Raw genomic sequence first — 21,269 nt, 5'->3', positions numbered from 1 at the left:
ATGCCTTAAATCATGAATACAATGATTGTCAAATTGCTGTGAAAGGTCTAAGCAGAATTTACACCTTTTTCACATTGGCCTATTATAGCGCCACCAGGAGGCCACAATAACCTACCTGACCTTAGCCTGACACTCTGAATTTTCTTTTCGTTTCACTCCATTATTGAGTCTGAAAGCCCTCTCAGTGCAGCCGTTTTCTGAGATGGGGCATGGCCAAAGTTGGAGTCTTTGGCGATTGGTTCATACTGGATTATCCCAATCCCGATTCGGCGTACAGATTTTCAACCGAGAAAACCCCGCCTTGGACAGCGTCACCAGACCCTGAATGCAAGGCTAGCGATTCAGGGGGTGGAGCCAGGCTAACCTGACCTGGTTCAGTAGGTTCAGTCAAACACCAACTTCAAGCGCAAAATCAACAATCTATACATTCAGTCCGCTAAAAATCCAAAGGAACTTAAAGGAATAGTTCACCCAAAAAAAAAACGTATTTTCTATCAATTACACACCCTATAAAGCCTTGAATTCATGGAGATTGTTTAGTTTTTGACGCATTCCTGAGACAATAAGTTGATGTATTAAGGGATAATTAGCATCTTTACGCTGGTAATCAAATGATTGGCTCAGGAATGCAACAAATGTGTAATTGATAGAAAATACGTAATTTCTTTGGATGAACTAGTCACATGTTGAGAACATTGGCAGTTATGGCTTAAAATCCTCTGGTGTCTCACATTTTGTTTTATATTGCAATGTTAATAGGTCCTGGGTCATGGGTGGGATGGCCAACATGGAAGGATTAATATTGAATAGGCCTATGTAGGTTATTTAATTCGGTAACCACGTATGTGCATGTGGGAGGGAATAATCACAATCACAAAACAAATACGACTAACGGATAGGAGGGCAAACTGTACCTCCTCATTTCGGAACTTTCCTAGGACATAAACAGGCTTTCCTGGGTAGCCAACCACCTTCCCCTTGATGAAGGCGATGTAGAAGCAGGCAGAGTAGCTATTAACAAACTGAATCAAGAATATCTTCATGGACAGACTGTTGTCGTATTCCGTCTTGGTCCGAGGGGTCTCTGTTTTCAGGTGTCAGATCAGTGAAAGGTTATGAGATTTATGCACTTCACATTGCTCATCGGGTATGTCTTTCTGTATGTTGTAACAAAGGCACTGCCTCACCAAAGTTTGTGATCCATTTAGCCACCCACTTGTACAGGAAGTTGAGGAACCTGATGACGGTGAAACTGATGATTGAGGCAGTGAAAGTGGTGGCCATCTGCGGTGTCACATACTTAAACAGAGTGGAACTGGAGTTGGAGTCAATGCGGAAGTCTCTCAGTTGCGAGAAGGAGAAAAACACGGCCAATCGATACACAATGATGCCAATTGCCGCAGCCATGATCAACAGCAGCTGGGGGAGAAAGAGAGAGCAGATGAAGTGATGTGATACAGTGCAGCAGATGAACTAGCTTCATTACCTGCAGCCAACTCCAGTGTGGGAGAATTAAAGAGAACTAGAAAAAGTGCTCCTCGGAGCACAGGTCTCCGCCAGGTCAGGTAGGTTATTGTGGCCTCCTGCTGGCGCTATAATAGGCCAAAAAGGGAAAAGGGTGGCATTCCTTCCGCGGCCTAGTGGGAATGTGCGTGCACCTATGCTGACTGGAAACCGGGGTTTGGTCCATGCCCTCAGCCCTCCACTTCCGGTGGTGCACCTATGTTTTTATTTCAACTAGATATCATTTCTTCCACCACGGAACACTGTGGGCTCTGTGACACTATGCCGTTGGTGCCGTTGGGGCCGCGCAGTGGCAACCGAAAAAAATATGACTCTTTTATGCTGAGGCACACAAACTGATTTAGCTCTGTTCATAAACTATTTGCTTAGGAATTATGTTCAATACGAGGGGGTGGCTTAAAAGAGCCCTTTTGGGTGTTTTTGTTAGTCCGAGAGAGAGAGGGTAAAGGACCACGGATCCATTTGGTTCCATCTGTACCCTTGCAGAGTTAAATTTAGATTGCGATGTAACGTTACCGCGGACGGTGCGGAGACGCTGGTGAGATAATTCTCACAGACAGACAACGACACCAGTTACCAAAGGTTGCCGCGATGGAGAAAAACGCCACCGTCTGTGCGGTGCCCATAGATAAAATATGTTCACTGTTAACTGTTCCAGAGAGAGGGGCTCGAGTCGCAAAGCGAGTGTGGTTCATTCAACCAAAATCTGTCACTTGCGTTTCAAATCGTATTCTTTGATTGGCTGGTGATATAACTTAACTGACACGGTATTTATTAACATACTTGTGTGGATTACGGAGACATTTTAATGAAATCTTGGCGTACGCTGTGCACTATTTGTGTCAGTCCGGGCCGCGGACCATATGTTTCGCCTCGTAGACCTAGAAAATCTGTGGAGACTGGAGCGGCTTTGATTGGTCAAAGCGCGGCTTACTTCCTGATCTAAGGCCCGCCCATTTGTAGGCCAATGTGCACAGGTTCTGAACGGGGCTCCCGACATATTCAAGCATAGCTCTGAATCTGTTCTTGAGACATTAATAAAAGGGTGGCATTTCTTTCTCGGCCTAGTGGGAATGTGCGTGCAAAATTTCACGGAAATCGCATTCTGCGTTGATGATTTTTGTTCAAAACAGACCTATCCTGCAAACTTTGGAAGCCAATGTTAGCCAATTAGGATGGCATATGAAATGTCCGACACATCCGTCTTGATCACATGACTGTAGAGATACTGTGTACCAATTTGCATGATTTTTGGACGGAATCTGAAGGAGCAATAGGGAATGTGCGTGCAAAATTTCACGGAAATTGCATGCTGCGTTCATTGAGGCATTTTGTTCAAAACGAACCAATCCTGGAAACCGGAAGCCAATCCGTGTTGATCACATGACAGATACTGTGTACCGATTTGTGTGATGTTTGGACAAAATCTGTTAGAGTAATATAAAATAATTTGTTTTCCAAAAATCGGCTTCCTGGTGCTGCTATAACTTAAGAAAAATTAGAAAAAAGATTCGGACCAGCGGTTCGGCTTTGGCATCCAGGGAGTGTGTGCACAGTTATGCAGCGACCGGGCCAACAGTGCCGGAGATTAGCTGTTCACAGACAGACGGACACACACACACACACACACACACACACACACACACACACACACGGACGGGCGGACAGACAGACAGGCGGACAGACAGACAGGCGGACAGACAGACAGGGCCTGGCGGAGACAATAATACGTTTTTTAAGCATCTTATAAGGATATAAAAGTGTCTTATTAAATGTTAATTCATGCTTATTAATAGGATGTTTGTTTAAAGTGCTACAACATTGGGTTGACCCCTTGTGTGACTCTCATTAGGGGAGTGGGATTTTTATTTTTATTTTTTTGTATAATGACATACTTATTGACTATAGCTAAATCGGGGGAAAAAAATCTCCGATTCTGAATTGATTCGATTTTGAATAAAACGATACGAAAAAATATGTTTTTTAATCGAGAATCGTTTCGAAATTTGAATTGTGACCCCAAGAATCGGAATCGGATCAAATCGTGAGATAGCAGAAGATTCACAGCCCTAATGCTCATGGTACTCAATACAGTGTTTGTGCCAAGTATGGTGCGGAATGGAGAAAGGGAGTTTCTGGTGTTATGTTTGTGACCAGGGGCGCCGATCCTGTGGGGTCCTCGGGTCCACAGCCCCCTCACTCAACTGATGAGCCCCTCAGATCGGGGCCCAATTTAATTTCCATGACTATAGCGCAAAACAGCTCTCTGAAGGTTCAAATGGTGCCCGCGACGGCCTCGAGAGAGACGCATTCAACGCGCCGGCCGTTAACACCTATAGAACAATAGCGCAGGAATGTAGGAATCTAACAACCCCACCCAGCCATCAAGCCCTTGTAAACCTGCTCTGTATAGTTTGATGTGTAAACCTAATGTGACATTAAACCTGATTCTTCTTGTCCTACTATAATTCTAGTAACCTCCGTCTGTAGTGGTGAGTAGGTGAGTACGTGAGTACGTGAAGCTACCCGGTTCTCCTCAGTGGCTGGAGCAATTGCTCTGATTTTGCACAAAGCCATTGACCATTACCATCTGAACTTAACTGTGAAGCCCGTTTTTCAATTTCACCAAATCTCAGCTTCTTATTAGCGTTTTTGTGTCAAACACTGTCGCCATGGTTGCGGGGCTGCCCAGCTATGGGACGAACTGCCTCCCGGGTTGCCAGATCATGTGCGCATATCCCCCCACGGATGCGTCCACCGGGTATGGTCTAGTTTCTTCTAATTCTTTTAGTTTGATTGCTTTTACTGTAAAGTTTATTTTACCTTCCTTATAAATTATAATGGCCCTCTATAACTAAAATGAAACGAAAATAGCACATTTCATGACATGAATGCAGCACAAATGTCTAAAATAATTAAACAGTTTAAGGTGTTTTTTTTTGTTTTGTTTGATTGCTTTTACTGTAAAGTTTATTTTACCTTCCTTATAAATTGTAATGGCCCTCTATTAGTTACTTTGTAGATTTTGATTAGTGGAGTGGTGGTCAAGTTCAGCCCCCATGGCCATGCCGGCGTCCCTGTTTGTGACGTCCACCTTTTCCCATCAGATTGTAGATCACATGACTATAGAGATACTGTGTACCAATTTGTGTGATGTTTGGACAAAATCTGTAGGAGTAATATAAAAATCACACCTGTGTGAAGGTAGCGGCGCCTTTGATATATTTTGTCATAGATATATGTTTCTACTAGAGAAACAATATTAAATCTCTGTAAATTTATTTCAAGGCTTCCAGTGGCACTAAATAGTGCCATTGGAAGCGAATCACCATATGCATTCCAAGGTAAGTGGCAAAAACTGATCTGTCATAGCTGATAGAGTGGGTACCTAAAAAATAAACTTTGTGTGTGCGTGTGTATAAATGTGGTACCAGAAAGATATGTATGTGTTATGAAATAATCTATACAATTTATAAGCCGTACCCAGAGTGTTTATGTTCCGGACTTTTACAGTTTATATAAACCATCTAATTTTGTATTCATGATATAATATTGATGTCATGAATAGTTCCCTTGCCTGACCAATCAGAACGTTGGCGGGCCTGACCAATCAGAACGTTGACGGAAAAGAAAGGTATAGAGCAGGACCATCACCTTTAAAAATACACAGGTATAGAGGGCTAATATCCGCTCTATACCTAAAGGTATAGAGCGTTAAATTGTTAAATTGAGGACGTTGACGGACCTGACCAATCAGAACGTTGACGGACCTGACCAATCAGAACCTTGGCGAGCCTGACCAATCAGAACGTTGACGGACCTGACCAATCAGAACCTTGGCGAGCCTGACCAATCAGAACGTTGACGGACCTGACCAATCAGAACCTTGGCGAGCCTGACCAATCAGAACGTTGACGGACCTGACCAATCAGAATCTTGGCGAGCCTGACCAATCAGAACGTTGACGCAAAAGCCAGGTATAGAGGGCTAATATCCGCCGCTAAAAATAAGTCCATATAATAAATCCAAGAATAAGGACATATAAGGGTCTTATTAACAGTTAATTAATGCTTGTTAATAGGATGTTTGTTTCAAGTGCTACAACATTGGGGTGCCTGTGGCCCACACGTAGCCCCTGGTGTGACTATGCTCATGGTACTCAATACAGTGAAGAGGGGGAAAAAAGCAATGCTCGTGGACTTTACAGTGCACAGTACAGATCCACACCTGGTGTTATGTTTGTGACGTCCACCTTTTCCCATCGGATTGGAGACATGGAGCACTTGGGGCCCATGTTTTCCCCTGTGTTAATATTCTAATGGCAGACCCCTGACCCCCCCCCCCCCCCCCCCCACCCCCCAATTCGGCTGGCCAAGATAATGATGAATAGTAGCATATCAACCTTACCAAGAACAGGATGCCCAGTATTCCAAAGGAAGCTATAGCACGTCCTTCACATGCTGTATAAGGTGCCTTTTCTTTCTCCTGAAACAGTACAATGAATGAAATATATTACAGTTCTCTGCTTTGATAAAATTGCCGTAGTATATAGTTTGGATTCACAGACTGGCAAAGGTACAAGTGGATAGTGACACAAACATCTTAACTTGACCTAGACAGGAAGACAAAGCATTTACATATGTATATTATTTATGTATATTATTCCTTGCTAGGGGTGTGGCAGACTGAGAAGCTGTCATATTGTATTTTTATTATATTACAAGTTTAGTTGGTAGCACTTTATAACTATACACTATAAAGCATTAGTTAAGCATTAGTAAATGCTTAATTCCTCATGAACTCATCATTAGTAAAGCATTATTCATACATTAAGCATTAGTAAACACAGTTATAAATGTTGCAACTATACACTATTAAGTATTAGTTAAGCACTAGTAAAACACTTAATCCATCATTAATTCATCATTTGTATAGCATCATTCATACATTACTAAGCATTAGTAAACACAGTTATAAACCTTTCAACTAAACACGATTTACAATTAGTTAAGCATTATTAAGTATTTAATTCATCATTTACAAAGCAAGTAAGTACTTTATTCATCATGAATTCATCATTTATATAGCATGAATTATACATTAATAAGCCGTAGTATAAAGTTTGGATTCACAGACTGGCAGTGTAAAGGTACAAGTGGATAGTGACACAAACATCTTAACTTGACCTAGACAGGAAGACAAAGCATTTACATATGTATATTATTTATGTATATTATTCCTTGGAGTCTGAGACATCCTTAACGGAATACCTTAATGAAATACAATGTTAGCCATTGCTTACAGTGAGTCAAATGAATTAATGATTGAGAACCGTTTAACTCACTACTTTCAGATTGAAAGTTCAGGCTAAATCTGACAGACCTTTTCTTAATTGTTCTCATAGCCTGCAAGCTTACTCACTTGTTATTGATAACACCATGTCATGCCTTTATCATTGCCATCTAATTTTCACCAAAGTAAGATGTGACTCAGCATTTGTTTTAGTTTTTTTTGTTTATAATTGTTAATTATTTGTTAATAATTGTGTTTATATACTTAAAAATGTTATGCACTATTTGAAATCATGTGTCGTTTAGATCATGTGTCCTACATTTGTGATATGGTTGAAACGTTGGGTCTGCGTGTCCTCCGACTTTTTAACATAATCGAGACGAGGCAGTTCTTCCTGCTCCATGGTGTCCCACTCGTATTTCAGTTTTGCCTGATAACGCTTCCAGAACTCCAGGAACAACGTCACTAAACAAAGGCAAAATATACATACGGTTAAACTGGTCAGTGAGAGAGAACCATTAAGTAGAGCAAAACTAAATGTCATGCTTCAATGACTGTCTGTTCAATTAGTCTGTGGCTTTGTATCAAGAGTGTTGAGTTCTATTGATATTGTGTTGTGAGGCCAATTACAATACAAAGAATAATGAAAGTTAAGTCAGATATAGGCATAATTGGGCCTATCTACGCCCTGCGCTATCCCGTGGCACTAAGTGGTGAGTTCTATTGATATTGTGTTGTGAGGCCAATTACAATGCAAAGAATAATGAAAGTTAAGTCAGATATAGGCATAATTTGCCCTATCTACGCCCTGCGCTATCCCTTGGCACTACCCGCTACCCGTTAAGTACGCACAAGGCAGATGTCCCCAAACGGTATCTTACGGCCACGCTACCCGCTATACATTATGCTGACGCCGTTATTTGTGTGGCCATGGGCGTACGTGTTGTTGCGCTATCCCTAAAATTGCTATCTTGCCCACAGATTCTCAGACCACCCGCTATGCCAAATCCGCTTGGTAGAGCGCGCCTGCAATGGAAATGTCAGAAGTCGGGCTGGGTGCACGACATTCAGAGGTCTCCTTCACTTCTAATTCTCAACGAATCTCTGTGATTATAACCTTCCTATAATCAACATAAATTGACAGTGTCAATTCCTTGTGTCAATTGTGTTTACATAAGATGTTTAGTCTATTCAAAGACAATGATTTGTGCTGTGCAGTGCCATTCGCTCGATACCACACACACTTCAGTTTGATTAATCCATTATGCAGGAAATAAAGAATGGATTACAATAATATAACATTCTCTATAATCAGTAACATGTGGGTGATACTTATGTCTATCAAATATGGTTTTATTGAAAGGCAATCAAAGGCTAGGGCTTATGATACAAACGTCGGGTAGTGTCCAACATTACATAGCCTAAGTGCCTCAGTGAGGCTGCAGAGTTTTAACACCACGGCACTTCTGAATTAAGTGATAGTGTACGAGGTAATTCTTTATATTCAATAATATTATTTATTTATTGGCCTTTTGTATTGTGGTGTGTGTCTACTAATGGCTGTAGTGTGCTCAACCCCCGTCATACTAGGGGTGTGGCAGACTGAGAAGCTGTCATATTTTATTTTTATTCTATTACAAGTTTAGTTGGTAGCACTTTATAACTATACACTATAAAGCATTAGTTAAGCATTAGTAAATGCTTAATTCCTCATGAACTCATCATTAGTAAAGCATTATTCATACATTACTAAGCATTAGTAAACACAGTTATAAATGTTGCAACTATACACTATTAAGTATTCGTTAAGCACTAGTAAAACACTTAATACATCATTAATTCATCATTTGTATAGCATCATTCATACATTACTAAGCATTAGTAAACACAGTTATAAACCTTTCAACTAAACACGATTTACAATTAGTTAAGCATTATTAAGTATTTACTTCATCATGAATTCATCATTTATAAAGCAAGTAAGTACTTTATTCATCATGAATTCATCATTTATATAGCATTAATAATACATTAATAAGCGTTTGTAAACACAGTTATAAGTGTTTTATTGCCCATTGATAACCTAATCTTTAATCTGCTTAATGGTTGTATTCTCATACTTTGTAAATGATAGATTCAACATTTTAAAATAGGTATTATATCAATTTACAAACCAGTTATTTATGAGTTGTTAATGGTTCATACGATCATTTAGAAAGTCTAAGTAAACACCATATACAAACCACTTGGTTGTATATTTATGCGGACATTTGTACATGGTTAGTGAGTGTGTTAATAAATGTCTTATAAACACTTATTCATACTCAATGAATGAGTTATTAAGGTAGTTACTACTTGTTAGTTAAGTATTTTGCGTGAGCCCATCTAAAGTGAGGACTATCTATGCCTTATAAAGCATTTATAAATGAGATAGAAGCAGTGATATGGCAAGTGCCAATATTTATTGCAACAATTGAGACAGAACATGGCCTGTGCAGTGTAAAAATAAAATTAACATTCTTGTGCTGTATGAAAATAAACAAACAAACAATATGCAATGCTATAAACGTGTACACAAGGCTGATAAATTAAATAAACATTTTACTTCATGAAAATTAAACAATAAACAATCTGCTATGCTATAAACATGTAAACATGGCTGATAAATTAAATAAACATTGTACTTTATGAAAATAAAAGATAAACAATCTGCTATGCTATAAACATGTAAACATGGCTGATAAATTAAGTAAACATTATTGTACTTTATGAAAATAAACCATACCGAATCTGCTATGCTATAAACATGTAAACATGGCTGGAAAATGTAATAAACATTCTTGTACTGTATGAAAAAATAAATCTGGGTTCTGCCTTCACTATGGGTATAGCCACCCTTGCAGAGCTAGGCATACAGTTAATCAGTTAATCAGAAGGTAAAACAACAAAAAAAAGGCTTGTTTTGGGTTTCTTCTTTAAATTATCTTCTTTGTTTTTTCTTATTTGTAGAACAGCAATGACATGAAATACACATAGAATGGATTTGTTAAATAGTGTTTTCCACAGTAAATATTTTAACTTTTTAACAATGCTTTTAAAGAAATGAATTAACTTGCAAACATGACTTAAGCAGCTAAACATTCACACAGTTGCAATGATATGAAATGAACATGTACATAAACACATCCCTGATTTTGCTGGAAATAATAATATGCAAATATCTCCCAATACGCACAAATAAATCACTTGAGTGAAAATAAAAACATAACATTGCTCCCTATAATGGCCTTACAGCATTAGCTCAGAGCAGAATAGCCTATAAGCTAACATGACACACAGCAGCCTGCAGCCTAATGGCTGACAGGCTAACAGGCTAACAGGCTAACAGGCTAAGCCTGGTACTGATTAGCAACAAACATGACGTTTTTTTTTACCACAGACAGAATACACAGTTGGGCTGTGAAAAAGGTACTAGCAATCATGTTTCATCATTACTGAGACAATAAATCACAAGGCCAGTACTTACAGACACAGCTGCACATAGCTTTGCTGTATGCTAAACAGGAAGTGTTACTGCAGGTGTTGCCAGATTTTGCAAATAAAACAAGCGGCCAGGTCTTTGAAAACAAGCCCAAAAGAAGCAAGCAACTAGGCTCAGTTTTACCAGCTATCGGCCATTTGAAAATAGCAGATCAACAAGCACACAATGTGTCACATCATGACACGTTGTGAGCTTGTAGATCTGTTATTTTCAAAAAAATATTGGGAAAAAAAGTAAAATATTTTCATGAAAAAATGTGGGAACCACTGGTTTAAAAAAAAACATTAGAAAGCAAGCCCAATTAAGCAACTACACTTAAAAAAAAGCCCCAAATTGTTTATTATATTGCAGTGGCGCGGGAAGGGGGGGGCTACGGGGGCTGCAGCCCCCCTGGTGATGGGAAGGGATTTAAAAAAAAATGTGTTTTATTACATTTAAATTTAATTAAAATAATTAAATAACGTAACCCTAACCTAACCCTAACCCTAACCCTAAAACCGAAATAAAGTAAAGGAAATAAAGTGCCAAAACCCACCCAAACCCGCACATTTTTCGACCCGAACCCGCAAAAAAATCGCTTCGCACGCGCGCGGACGGGATTCCCCCGACGCTCAGCCCCCCTGGCTATTAAGTACTTCCCGCGCGCCTGTTATATTGTATAACATTGTCCACCTACCTGCCCACTGTGGGGCCTGGCCAGGTAGGGGATATCAATGAGTTTCCTGTTTACCAGTGTTGCCATGTCTGCTTATAATAAACAATGTGGGGCTTTTTTTTTTAAGTGTAGTTGCTTCATTGGGCTTGCTTTCGAATGTTTTTTTTAAAGTGGTTTCCAAAATTTTTCATGGAAAGGAAAAATATTTTACTTTTTTCCTAATATTTTTTTTGAAAAGAGCAGATCTACAAGCTCACAACGTGTCTTGATGTGACACATTGTGACCTTGTTGATCTGCTATTTTCAAATTGCCGATGCTTGCTTTTTTGGGCTTGTTTTCAAAGACCTGGCCGCTTGTTTTTTTTGCAAAATCTGGCAACACCTGCAGTATGCATTCACTTCCTGTTTAGCATACAGCAAAGCTATGTGCAGCTGTGTCTGTAAGTGGTGGCCTTGTTATTTATTGTCTCTGTAATGATGAAACATGATTGCTAGTACCTTTTTCACAGCCCAACTGTGTATTCTGTCTTTGGTAAAAAACGTCATGTTTGTTGCTAATCAGTACCAGGCCTAGCCTGTTAGCCTGTTAGCCTGTCAGCCATTAGGCTGCAGGCTGCTGTGTGTCATGTTAGCTTATAGGCTATTCTGCTCTGAGCTAATGCTGTAATACCATTATAGGGAGCAATGTTGTGTTTTTATTTTCACTCATGTGATTTATTTGTGCATATTGGGAGATATTTGCATATTATTATTTCCAGCACAATCAGGGATGTGTTTATGTACATGTTCATTTCATATCATTGCAACTGTGTGAATGTTTAGCTGCTTAATTCATGTTTGCAAGTTAATTCATTTCTTTAAAAGCATTGTTAAAAAGTTAACATATTTACTGTGGAAAACATTATTCAGTAGTACACATTTTAACAAATCCATTCAATGTGTTTTCCATGTCATTGCTGTTCTACAAATAAGAAAAACCAAAGAAGATCATTTAAAGAAGAAAGACTTTGCCTCCAAACAGATTTTTTTTTTTACTTCCTGATGTTAACTGTCTGCCTAGCTCTGCAAGGGTGGCTATATCCATAATGAAGGCAGAACTCTCTTTTTTTTCATACAGTACAAGAATGTTTATTACATTTCAGCCATGTTTACATGTTCATAGTATAGCAGATTTTGTATTGTTTATTTTCATAAAGTTGGTACAATGTTTATTTAATTTATCAGCCATGTTTACATGTTTGTATCATAGCAGATTGTTTATTGTTTATTTTCATAAAGTACAATGTTTATTTAATTTATCAGCCATGTTTACATGTTTATAGCATAGCAGATTGTTTATTGTTTATTTTCATGAAGTAAAATGTTTATTTACTTTATCAGCCATGTTTACATGTTTATAGCATTGCATATTGTTTGTTTATTTTCATACAGCACAAAAATGTTAATTTTATTTTTTTCACTGCACGATTGCACCATTTTCTGTCTGAATTGTTGCAATAAATATTGGCATTTTCTATATCACTGCTTCTATCTCATTTATAAATGCTTTATAAGGCATAGATAGTCCTCACTTTAGATGTGCTCACGCAAAATACTTAACTAACAAGTTGTAACTACCTTAATAAATCATTCATTGAGTATGAATAAGTGTTTATAAGACATTTATTGACACACTCACTAACCATGTACAAATGTCCGCATACATATACATCCAAGTGGTTTGTATATGGTGTTTACTAAGACTTTCTAAATGATCGTATGAACCATTAACAACTCATAAATAACTGGTTTGTAAATTGATATAATACCTATTTATAAATGTGGAATCTATCATTTACAAAGAATGAGAATACAATCATTAAGCACAAGATTAGGTTATCAATGGGCAATACAACGCTTATAACTGTGTTTACAAACGCTTATTAATGTATTATTAATGCTATATAAATGATGAATTCATGATGAATTAAGTACTTACTAATGCTTAACTAATTGTAAATTGTATATAGTTGAAAGGTTTATAACCGTGTTTACTAATGCTTAGTAATGTATGAATAATGCTATACAAATGATGAGTTCATGATGAATTAAGCATTTCCTAATGTTTAACTAATGCTTTGTAGTGTATAGTTAATATAGAGTGCTACCGTTTAGTTTTCTTTTCATTAATCCATTTTTAAACTGAAGAACAACTAGAACAAGTTCTCCTCGGAGCACATGTCTCCGTCAGGTCAGGTACTTAGTGTGGCTTCGTGGTGGTGGTATAATAGGCCAATGTGAAAAGGGTGGCATTTCTTTTTTTAGGCCTTTCACGGCAATCGGACACTGCATTCATGATTTCAGGCATTTTGTTCCAAAAATGTGTTATGCTAAATTAGACCTGCTGGTGGCGCTATAACAGGCCAATGCGAAAAGGGTGGCATTTCTTTTTCGGTCTAGTGGGAATGCGTGTGTGAAATTTCACGGAAATCCCACGATGCGTTCATGACTTGAGGAATTTTATTCAAAACGGACCAATCCTACAAACTTTGGAAGCCAACCTTAGCCAATCAGGATAGAATCTGGGAAATCGGACAGATCCGGGTTGATCACATGACTATAGAGATACTGTGTACCGATTTGCATGACGTTTGGATAAAATCTGTGGGAGTAATATAAAAGAATGGGTTTCGCACAAATCGGCCTCCTGGTGGCGCTATAACAGGCCCATGTGAAAAATTGGGGCAGAGGTTCTGAATTGGCATCCAGGGAGTGTGTGTGCACAGTTTCGCAGCGGCCGGGCCATCGGTGCCGGAGATTAGCTGCTCACAGACAGATGGACGGACGGACGGACGGACGGACGGACAGGGGGTAAAACATACTCTCTCGCCATGCCTTCGGACGGGCGGAGACAATAAACATCTTTAAGTTGAAATCTAATCAAACCTGCAGTTGACATGCTATTCTTCAATCTGCAACAAGCGTCTATTATGCCCAAGAGTGGCTCACTCAAATGGAAAACTCTTTTTTTAAACAAAAGGATATGTGGTCCCTACATGTTGTGAATATGATTGTCATTACAATTTTACTGTAATGCACAAACGTGTGGCTGTTGATTCCTTGTGTCAATAAATTGTGTTTTTTTATCAGCAGTTGCCAGTTAAGCTATCAAAAACAAAGAACGTCAAATAATGTCATTTGAACTGAGTTTGCTATAACGATTCAGTTTAATTAATCCACAACATAAGCGATTGCAATTTAAAGTTCTTAATAACCAGCAATGTGTGAGTGATAATTCTGTGTATCAAATATACATTTATTTCAAGGCAACGTCAGACTGCCTCTTCGCTCTTCCATTGGTAGAGAGGGAGAGAGTGTAGATAGCACTGGACATAACGGCTTGCGCAGCCTGCTCTTAAAGGCAATGGCATATGGCACGCTGATTGGTTTTATTAATGTAACGGCCAAACCACACCTATACATAATGTAACGGGTAGCACAGGTGTTTTAGGGATAAGGCTGGTGTCAGAAGATAGCGACTTGGCCACGGACGGACGGACGGACGGACGGACGGACAGACAGGGGGTAAAACATACTCTCTCGCCATGCCTTTAGGCCTGGCGGAGACAATTATGAAAACTTGGAAATGAAGTACATCTAGCTTATTGAGCATCTTACCCCAGATTGACATGAAAACAGCAAACACCAGGGTCCCAAAGTTATCAAATACAGAAAGTATCTGGAGAAAAACAACAACAATAACAATTCAGTATTTACACAATAATATTTATATTTAAGCTGTCCCTAGATGCAATGATTAAAATAAATCCATTCTAAACTACACTATCCGGGAGATGAGAACCAAAAGCCATGCAATGTCACATAATCTTACTGTACAGACACTGACTCTTTTTTTTAATTTTTAATTTTTATATTTTTTATTAGGGAATTCAATTTAGGTTTCACAGACATAATATATGCATGTACAGTTATATTCATGTCCCATTTTTTTATATTTTCACCCGGCATCGTCTCTGTATGTAAAACAACCATCAAAAAAAGAGAAAGAAAAAAAAAAAAAAGAGTAAGAAGAAAAATAAATAAATAAGTAAATAAAAATAATATATATATAATCATACAGGTACTCACAGACTTGAAATGTAATAAGAAAAATGACTGGGGGGTGTGTACACCGTTGATAGAAATAAAATTAAACAAAAAGATTGAAAGAAACAGACACTGACTCTGACACACTGCATAGGGACTGTAATACTGTCAGCCATTTCTATTCCTCAATAACACCATGTGTTCATTTATTGTACTGTCACCAAGCTAGTATACTGAACATGACATTAGTGCAGGAAGAGTATCAGTGCGTTGTACATGAGATTGAGGTGCAGAGTATCGGCAAGTGTCAAGTTCAACCACATGCTGAGCCTTTTTCCTGACATGTGTGTGTGTCCCACTTGAGCTCCTCCTCGATGTGTACGCCAAGGAACTAGAACTTGCCGACCCTTTCCACTGCAGCTCCATCGATGAAGATGGGAGCATGCTCTCTCCTCGGCCTCCTGAAGTCCATGATCAGCACCTTGGTCTTGTCGACGTTGAGGGTGAGGCTGTTTTCCTGGCACCAGAGTGCCAGTAAACTGATCTCATCTCTGTAGGCAGACTGATCGTTGTTGATAATCCGACCTATCACTGTCATCATCATACAGGATGATGTTGTCGTGTGTGGCTGTGCAATCAAGCGTGTATAGGGAGTAGAGGTGAGGGCTCAGCACGGATCCTTGGGGTGCTCCAGTGCTGAGGGTCAGGGTGTCGGATGTGCCCATTCACACCACCTGCCGTTGGTTCAACAGGAAGTCTAGTACCGCCCGCCACGTGCTCCTGATGTCGCCACTGTTTAACACTCGCGTGACTAGTCGGTCAATCTGGACGATTTTGAGAATTTAAAGTGGATTATCTTCTCTCATGAAGCTCCGAGGAAATTCCCCTTTCATGACTTTTCCTAACTATTTGATTCAAATCATCTCTGTTTTTTTTTTATTTCTGAAACATATTATAAATATGAAATTAGCCCCATATCCCTGCAAGGCCCAGTGTGATCGCACGATCACATGTATGTTTTATAAAGAAATGAGTTTAAATCATTTTTCTTTTCTGTTTTTTTTTTTTTTTTTTACCTCTAAATCCTCATTGGGTCCTATTGTTTAGTCTTACAATGCCATTGGCCAGGATATTTGCATATAAATACCCCCCACAGAGCCAGGAATCATCACAACTTGAAAAGAATCTGGGCCTTGCAGGGATATATACCATCCCAGTCGTTATATTTCGGCTAATTTGACCACACTCAGTTGACACCCCGAGACCCCCCGCAGACCGGCCCGCAGACCAGCAGAGAACTGCTGCGCAGCGAGTCTATGTTACCATGTCTGCTTATTATAAGCGACTTTGGGCTTGTTTTTCACGTCTTTCTACTATTATTATTATTATTATTATTATTACCCTTATTATTACCCTTATAATTATATATATCATTACATTATAATGGTAATAATGTTCTACTCCACTACAGCTCAGAGGCAAATCTTGTACTTTTACTCCACTACAATTATTTGAAAACTTTAGTTACTAGTTACTTTGCAGATATAAATATATTTTCATACTTGTTTAGATTAGAGCTTCATGCATGTCCTTTTGTAAATAATTTTTTATTAGGTAAATATTTATATAGAAAGGTCTAACCAGGGACTGGGGTTGCAAATTAGCCTCGGCTATAAACCCCATTTACAATGCAATGGTTTCATGTTTTTATAACTTGACTCATTGTTTTTGTATTGTCCTTGTCAAATAAACATAAATAATAATAACAAAAAGGACTCACACATCAAATCACAAATCATGATGACATATAGGAGACAGACAGAAATACACTGCTTCATGCTTCACTGTTTTTTCAGGGCACAACGCATGCAGTAACATTTTCTTAGACCTGACTGCTTATTTCTCTTGCAAAATTTGGCAACCCATTTTCCACTTTCCCTTTCACTGCAAAGCGGCGGAAAAAGATCTACAAGCATACAGCTTGTCATGCAGCAACTGTTTTATGCTTGAAGATTAGATATTTTGCGCAGGATTGCGCACATGTGTGAAGCATACCGATGTGTTCGCTACAGATCGCGCTGTTTTATAATGCTGTGCCAACAGATCTGATCTACGACGTCTATGTTTTATGTTTGTAGATCAGATATTTAGCGCAGGAGTAGAGCAGGAATGAGCACATTTGTGGAACATAGCGATGTGTTCACTTGTTGCGCTGACATGGGGAGTAAGGGAGGCGCTTTTGTCAGCGTGGACACCTGATAGAAGGAAACGCTTTACGCTCAGGCAATAATGTGAATATTATTATTATGAATAATAATAATATTGGTTTGTCAAGAGATATCCATGTGTTTTGGACAATGGAGATAGTCACGTAATTAGACAGTGGCTTCAGCGGTTCATATAGGCTAACCATGTTTCCCTCAAGAGTTTAATGTAATGCTACAGATCGCGCTGTTTTATACGCTTTTTTTAATAAAGATTTTATATACAGAATCTGCAGTTACCATTTGCCTGCCTACAACAACATATGTGATTGAGCTCACTGACTGAGCAGAGTGCAATTGAAATGTTAATAGCTATTTAAAAGACAATGGAATCCCCACTGTGTGGGGGAGAAGGTGTCAGCTCGTCTGGAGCACGGAGGGGAGACAGTGACCAATAGAATAGCCTGATCCCCAAATCAGGCAGTGTATGGGATGATGAAACCCCAGTCATGGAAGTGTTAACTGGTCTTCCATCTTTGCAGTGAATACCTATAGGTTACTACCGTAACCCCAGTTCTATGAAGTACAAAGACCTAACCCCAGTTCTATGAAGTACAAAGCCAGAGGTCTCGCTATAAAGACAGAAGCATTTTCTTGACACACTTCCAGACAATATCCATTTGGCTGGATTCTGATTCGCTCCCCTGACCGGAGGTCCAGCCCTCCGTCCTATATAGTCAGGGGACGGATCTTAACCCATCACTTCCGAATAAGACTTACCTCTTCTCGTCTGCCTTCGCACTTCATAGAACCGGGGTTACCTAGTTAGTTAGTATATTCAGTACACTTAGGACCGTACACGCCACTAGGGAGGGGCACAGTCATGTCCTAGTTGTAGACACCTGGCAAGGTTAAGAGCGAAGCCCAACTGGCTGCCTCACAGGCATCCTGATTAGAGATGCCTCTATACCAGTGTTTCCCAAACTTTTTGGTGCCAAGGCACACCTGGCATAGCCAAAAGATCCCAGGGCACACCTAGATATACGGTGTGCATATACAGTATACAAATAACAATTTATAACAATATAATAACAATTATATATATATATATATATATATATATATATATATATATATATATATATATATATATATATATATATATATATATATATATATATATATATCAGTATATATGTCAGTCTATAATTGTATTGCTGCCACAAAATATTTACTCTCATGTACAAGATGTAATTAAGAAACCTTGAACATTACAAAATGTCTTTGGCCTACAAATATATAAACTTGGGTCAGTGCTGACTGGAGGAGTCTGATTTCACCTTACCAGAGTAAAACTTCTTTGTACTATAACCCAATATATACTTCTAAAAAACAGCACTCAAAAAACAGCACTCACTCAACAAATAACTTTAAAAAAAAAAAAAAAAAGGAAAGAGGCATTTGTCAGGCATTTTGTGAGTGTCTTTGTACTATAAAACTCAATAAAAAGATTTGTAAAAATAAAATACAAAATTAGGCCACAATACAACTGTCTTAATGTGAAACTTGAGCTTGTTTTGCTGAACGCAGAATTTTTTATCCTGCCTGAGACTGATGACAAGCACACACGGAGCTCCCAGTTGCCCACTACAGACGGATACCAAAACACTCGCCCCAAAACGCGCCCACCTGGTATTCCTAAACGTAACCTCAGTAAACTATGTCTAAACCTAATATTATTCCTAAACGTAACATCAGTAAAACTATGCCTAATCCTAAACTTATTTCTAACCTTATCGTCAGTAAAATAAATACAAGAACCGCTGGCGTAGCGTGCTTTGGGGGCTTGACTTTCGGTTACCCCACGTCGCCACAGCTTACGAGTGAACAGATCATCTCCGTGGAGTAATTAAACACCACAAACTACACGGATTGCGTTCACACTAACACCCTGGAGCGATTTAGAAGCACTTTATAAGAAACCTAACACATATGTTGATTTAACGTTAGTACATTTGTTTTATTGTTGGACATTCATCATGGCAGGTTATAATATGGGCTTTTGACAGCCCCTCTTTGCCGGTATGGCGTTCAGGTCCGCCGTATCGGCCCGTTCCGACCCACTTTCACCCGAGTACCAGGTGAGTACAGGTGAGTACAGGTGATGGCCCCATGAAGGCAAAGCCATGCATTTGCATTCATATGTGCGAGGGTCCATTCACTGGATGTGTGTCCGCGACGGACGATGAGCCAATGGCTCAAGAAAGCAGCAGCCCACGACGCATCTATTGTTCTGGGGGGAGGGGGTTGATTTCTTTCTTTTTCATTTGAAATGTTACACGGCACACCTAGCATTCCTTCACGGCCCAAAAAAGGTCCGCCTGCCGCGGTTGGGAAACGCTGCTTTAAACAGGGCCCAAGACTGTCACCGCACTCTCCGTGGTGCGTGCCTCCAGACCCACTGGGGCTGGACCCCAGCTCAAACCCATATAGTTTGAGACGATATACCCAGGCAAACTTAGTTGCCCAGATTCATCCTCTCACGGGCCAAGCCCAGAGAGGGGTGTGGACAAAAGATCTCGCCCCCCGCCTGCATCAGCAAATCTCTGCGTAATGGCAGCGGCCAGGGGTGATTGTATGATAAAGGTGTGATCTCCGAGCGCCAGTGACCCCACTCTGGGGCCACCAATATCACACTCAGCCCCTCCTCCCTTACTCTCGCGAGTGTGGGAGCTATGAGGGACAGTGGGGGAAAGGCATACAACAGACCCCTGGGCCACCCACCGGTGCGCCAGCGCGTCTAGGCCCAGAGAGGCTGTCCCCCTCACTGAAAAGTACAAGCAACATTTTGCGTTGTCTTGTGCGGCAAATATATCTATCTGAGGCCGTCCAAAACCAACCCAGATCAGCTCTGCTATGTCTGGGTGCAGTGAACATTTTCTCCATAATTGCACCGTCCCCTGGACAGTAGGTCCGCCCCTACGTTCTGGATTCCAGCCACATGCGATGCTCTGAGAGACAGCAGTCGTGGCTCACTCCAGATAAGCAGTCTGTGTGCCAATCCGTGCAGCACACAATACCTCGTACCTCCCTGTTTATTAATGTAGCACAGTGTCGATACGTTGTCAGTCCTGACCAACACATGACATCCCTGCAGGAAAGGGAGGAACTACTCTAATGCCAGAAAAACAGCTAAAAGTTCTAGGCAGTTTATGTGGCAGGTGTGTAACCTGGGACCACAAACCCCTGGCAGCCCTGCCATTGTAGGTGGCTTCCCACCCTAGCAAGCTGGCGTCCATGGTGATTACCTTCCTGGAGGTGATCATCCCCATCGGAACCCCCACTGAGAGGAACTGCAGGTTCCTTCAGTGGTTGCGCGCTGCCTTGTGCACTTTGTGATAGAGACGTCAGCTGGGAATACCCAGGGACGTCACCCATCGTTGAAATGGTCTCATGTGTAGCCTCCCCATTTGTATCAATGAAATGGCCCAGGCCATGAGACCTGTCATTCTCATGCGGATTTTCAGTGTGACCTCGTCACGACCGTCATAGATGAACTTGGTGGTGAACCTGGTGTTTGCACTTTCTCCATTTACGGCCCTACATCTACATAAATGTTCAAATTTCAAATATAAAGTGCTTACTGTACCTCATGGCCACGGACGTTATAATTATGTACGGTTCCTCAACAGTATCCGCTTATTCCGTGTTGTTCAATAAAAAGCATTTTAATCCGATTGACGGTCATTTCCTCATAGAGTTACAATGTATCCGAGTGCAATACACCTCCCAACCGCTAGGGTCGCTTAGTTGAAAGCGTGGAGAAAATTCGGAGAAAGAGGCCACTGATCGGATTAAAATGCTTTTCATTGAACAATATGGAAGACACGGGTACTTCTGACGGCCCGTATATAATTGTAACATCCGTGGCCATGGAGTAAACACTTTATATTTGAAACCTGAACGT

General features: G+C 40.0%; 1 protein-coding gene across 1 annotated transcript in view; it reads right to left on the bottom strand.

The window, feature by feature from the left end:
* Positions 1 to 21,269, bottom strand: part of LOC311058170 (anoctamin-6-like) — a gene marked incomplete at its 3' end in the record, with an annotated part of 64,541 nt that overhangs the window by 29,230 nt on the left and 14,042 nt on the right. The window contains exons 9-13 of the mRNA XM_084075521.1: positions 14,670 to 14,730; positions 7,136 to 7,281; positions 5,932 to 6,009; positions 1,188 to 1,419; positions 915 to 1,084 (exon numbers count right to left, since the gene is read on the bottom strand). Coding sequence (XP_083931647.1) covers positions 915 to 1,084; positions 1,188 to 1,419; positions 5,932 to 6,009; positions 7,136 to 7,281; positions 14,670 to 14,730 — 687 coding nt within the window. The remainder of the gene's footprint in view (positions 1 to 914; positions 1,085 to 1,187; positions 1,420 to 5,931; positions 6,010 to 7,135; positions 7,282 to 14,669; positions 14,731 to 21,269) is intronic.

Source organism: Gymnoscopelus microlampas, assembly GCF_963454915.1.
Source record: "Gymnoscopelus microlampas genome assembly, chromosome: 13".
Taxonomy (NCBI): Eukaryota; Metazoa; Chordata; class Actinopteri; order Myctophiformes; family Myctophidae; genus Gymnoscopelus; species Gymnoscopelus microlampas.
This window is presented reverse-complemented; position numbering and strand designations above follow the sequence as displayed.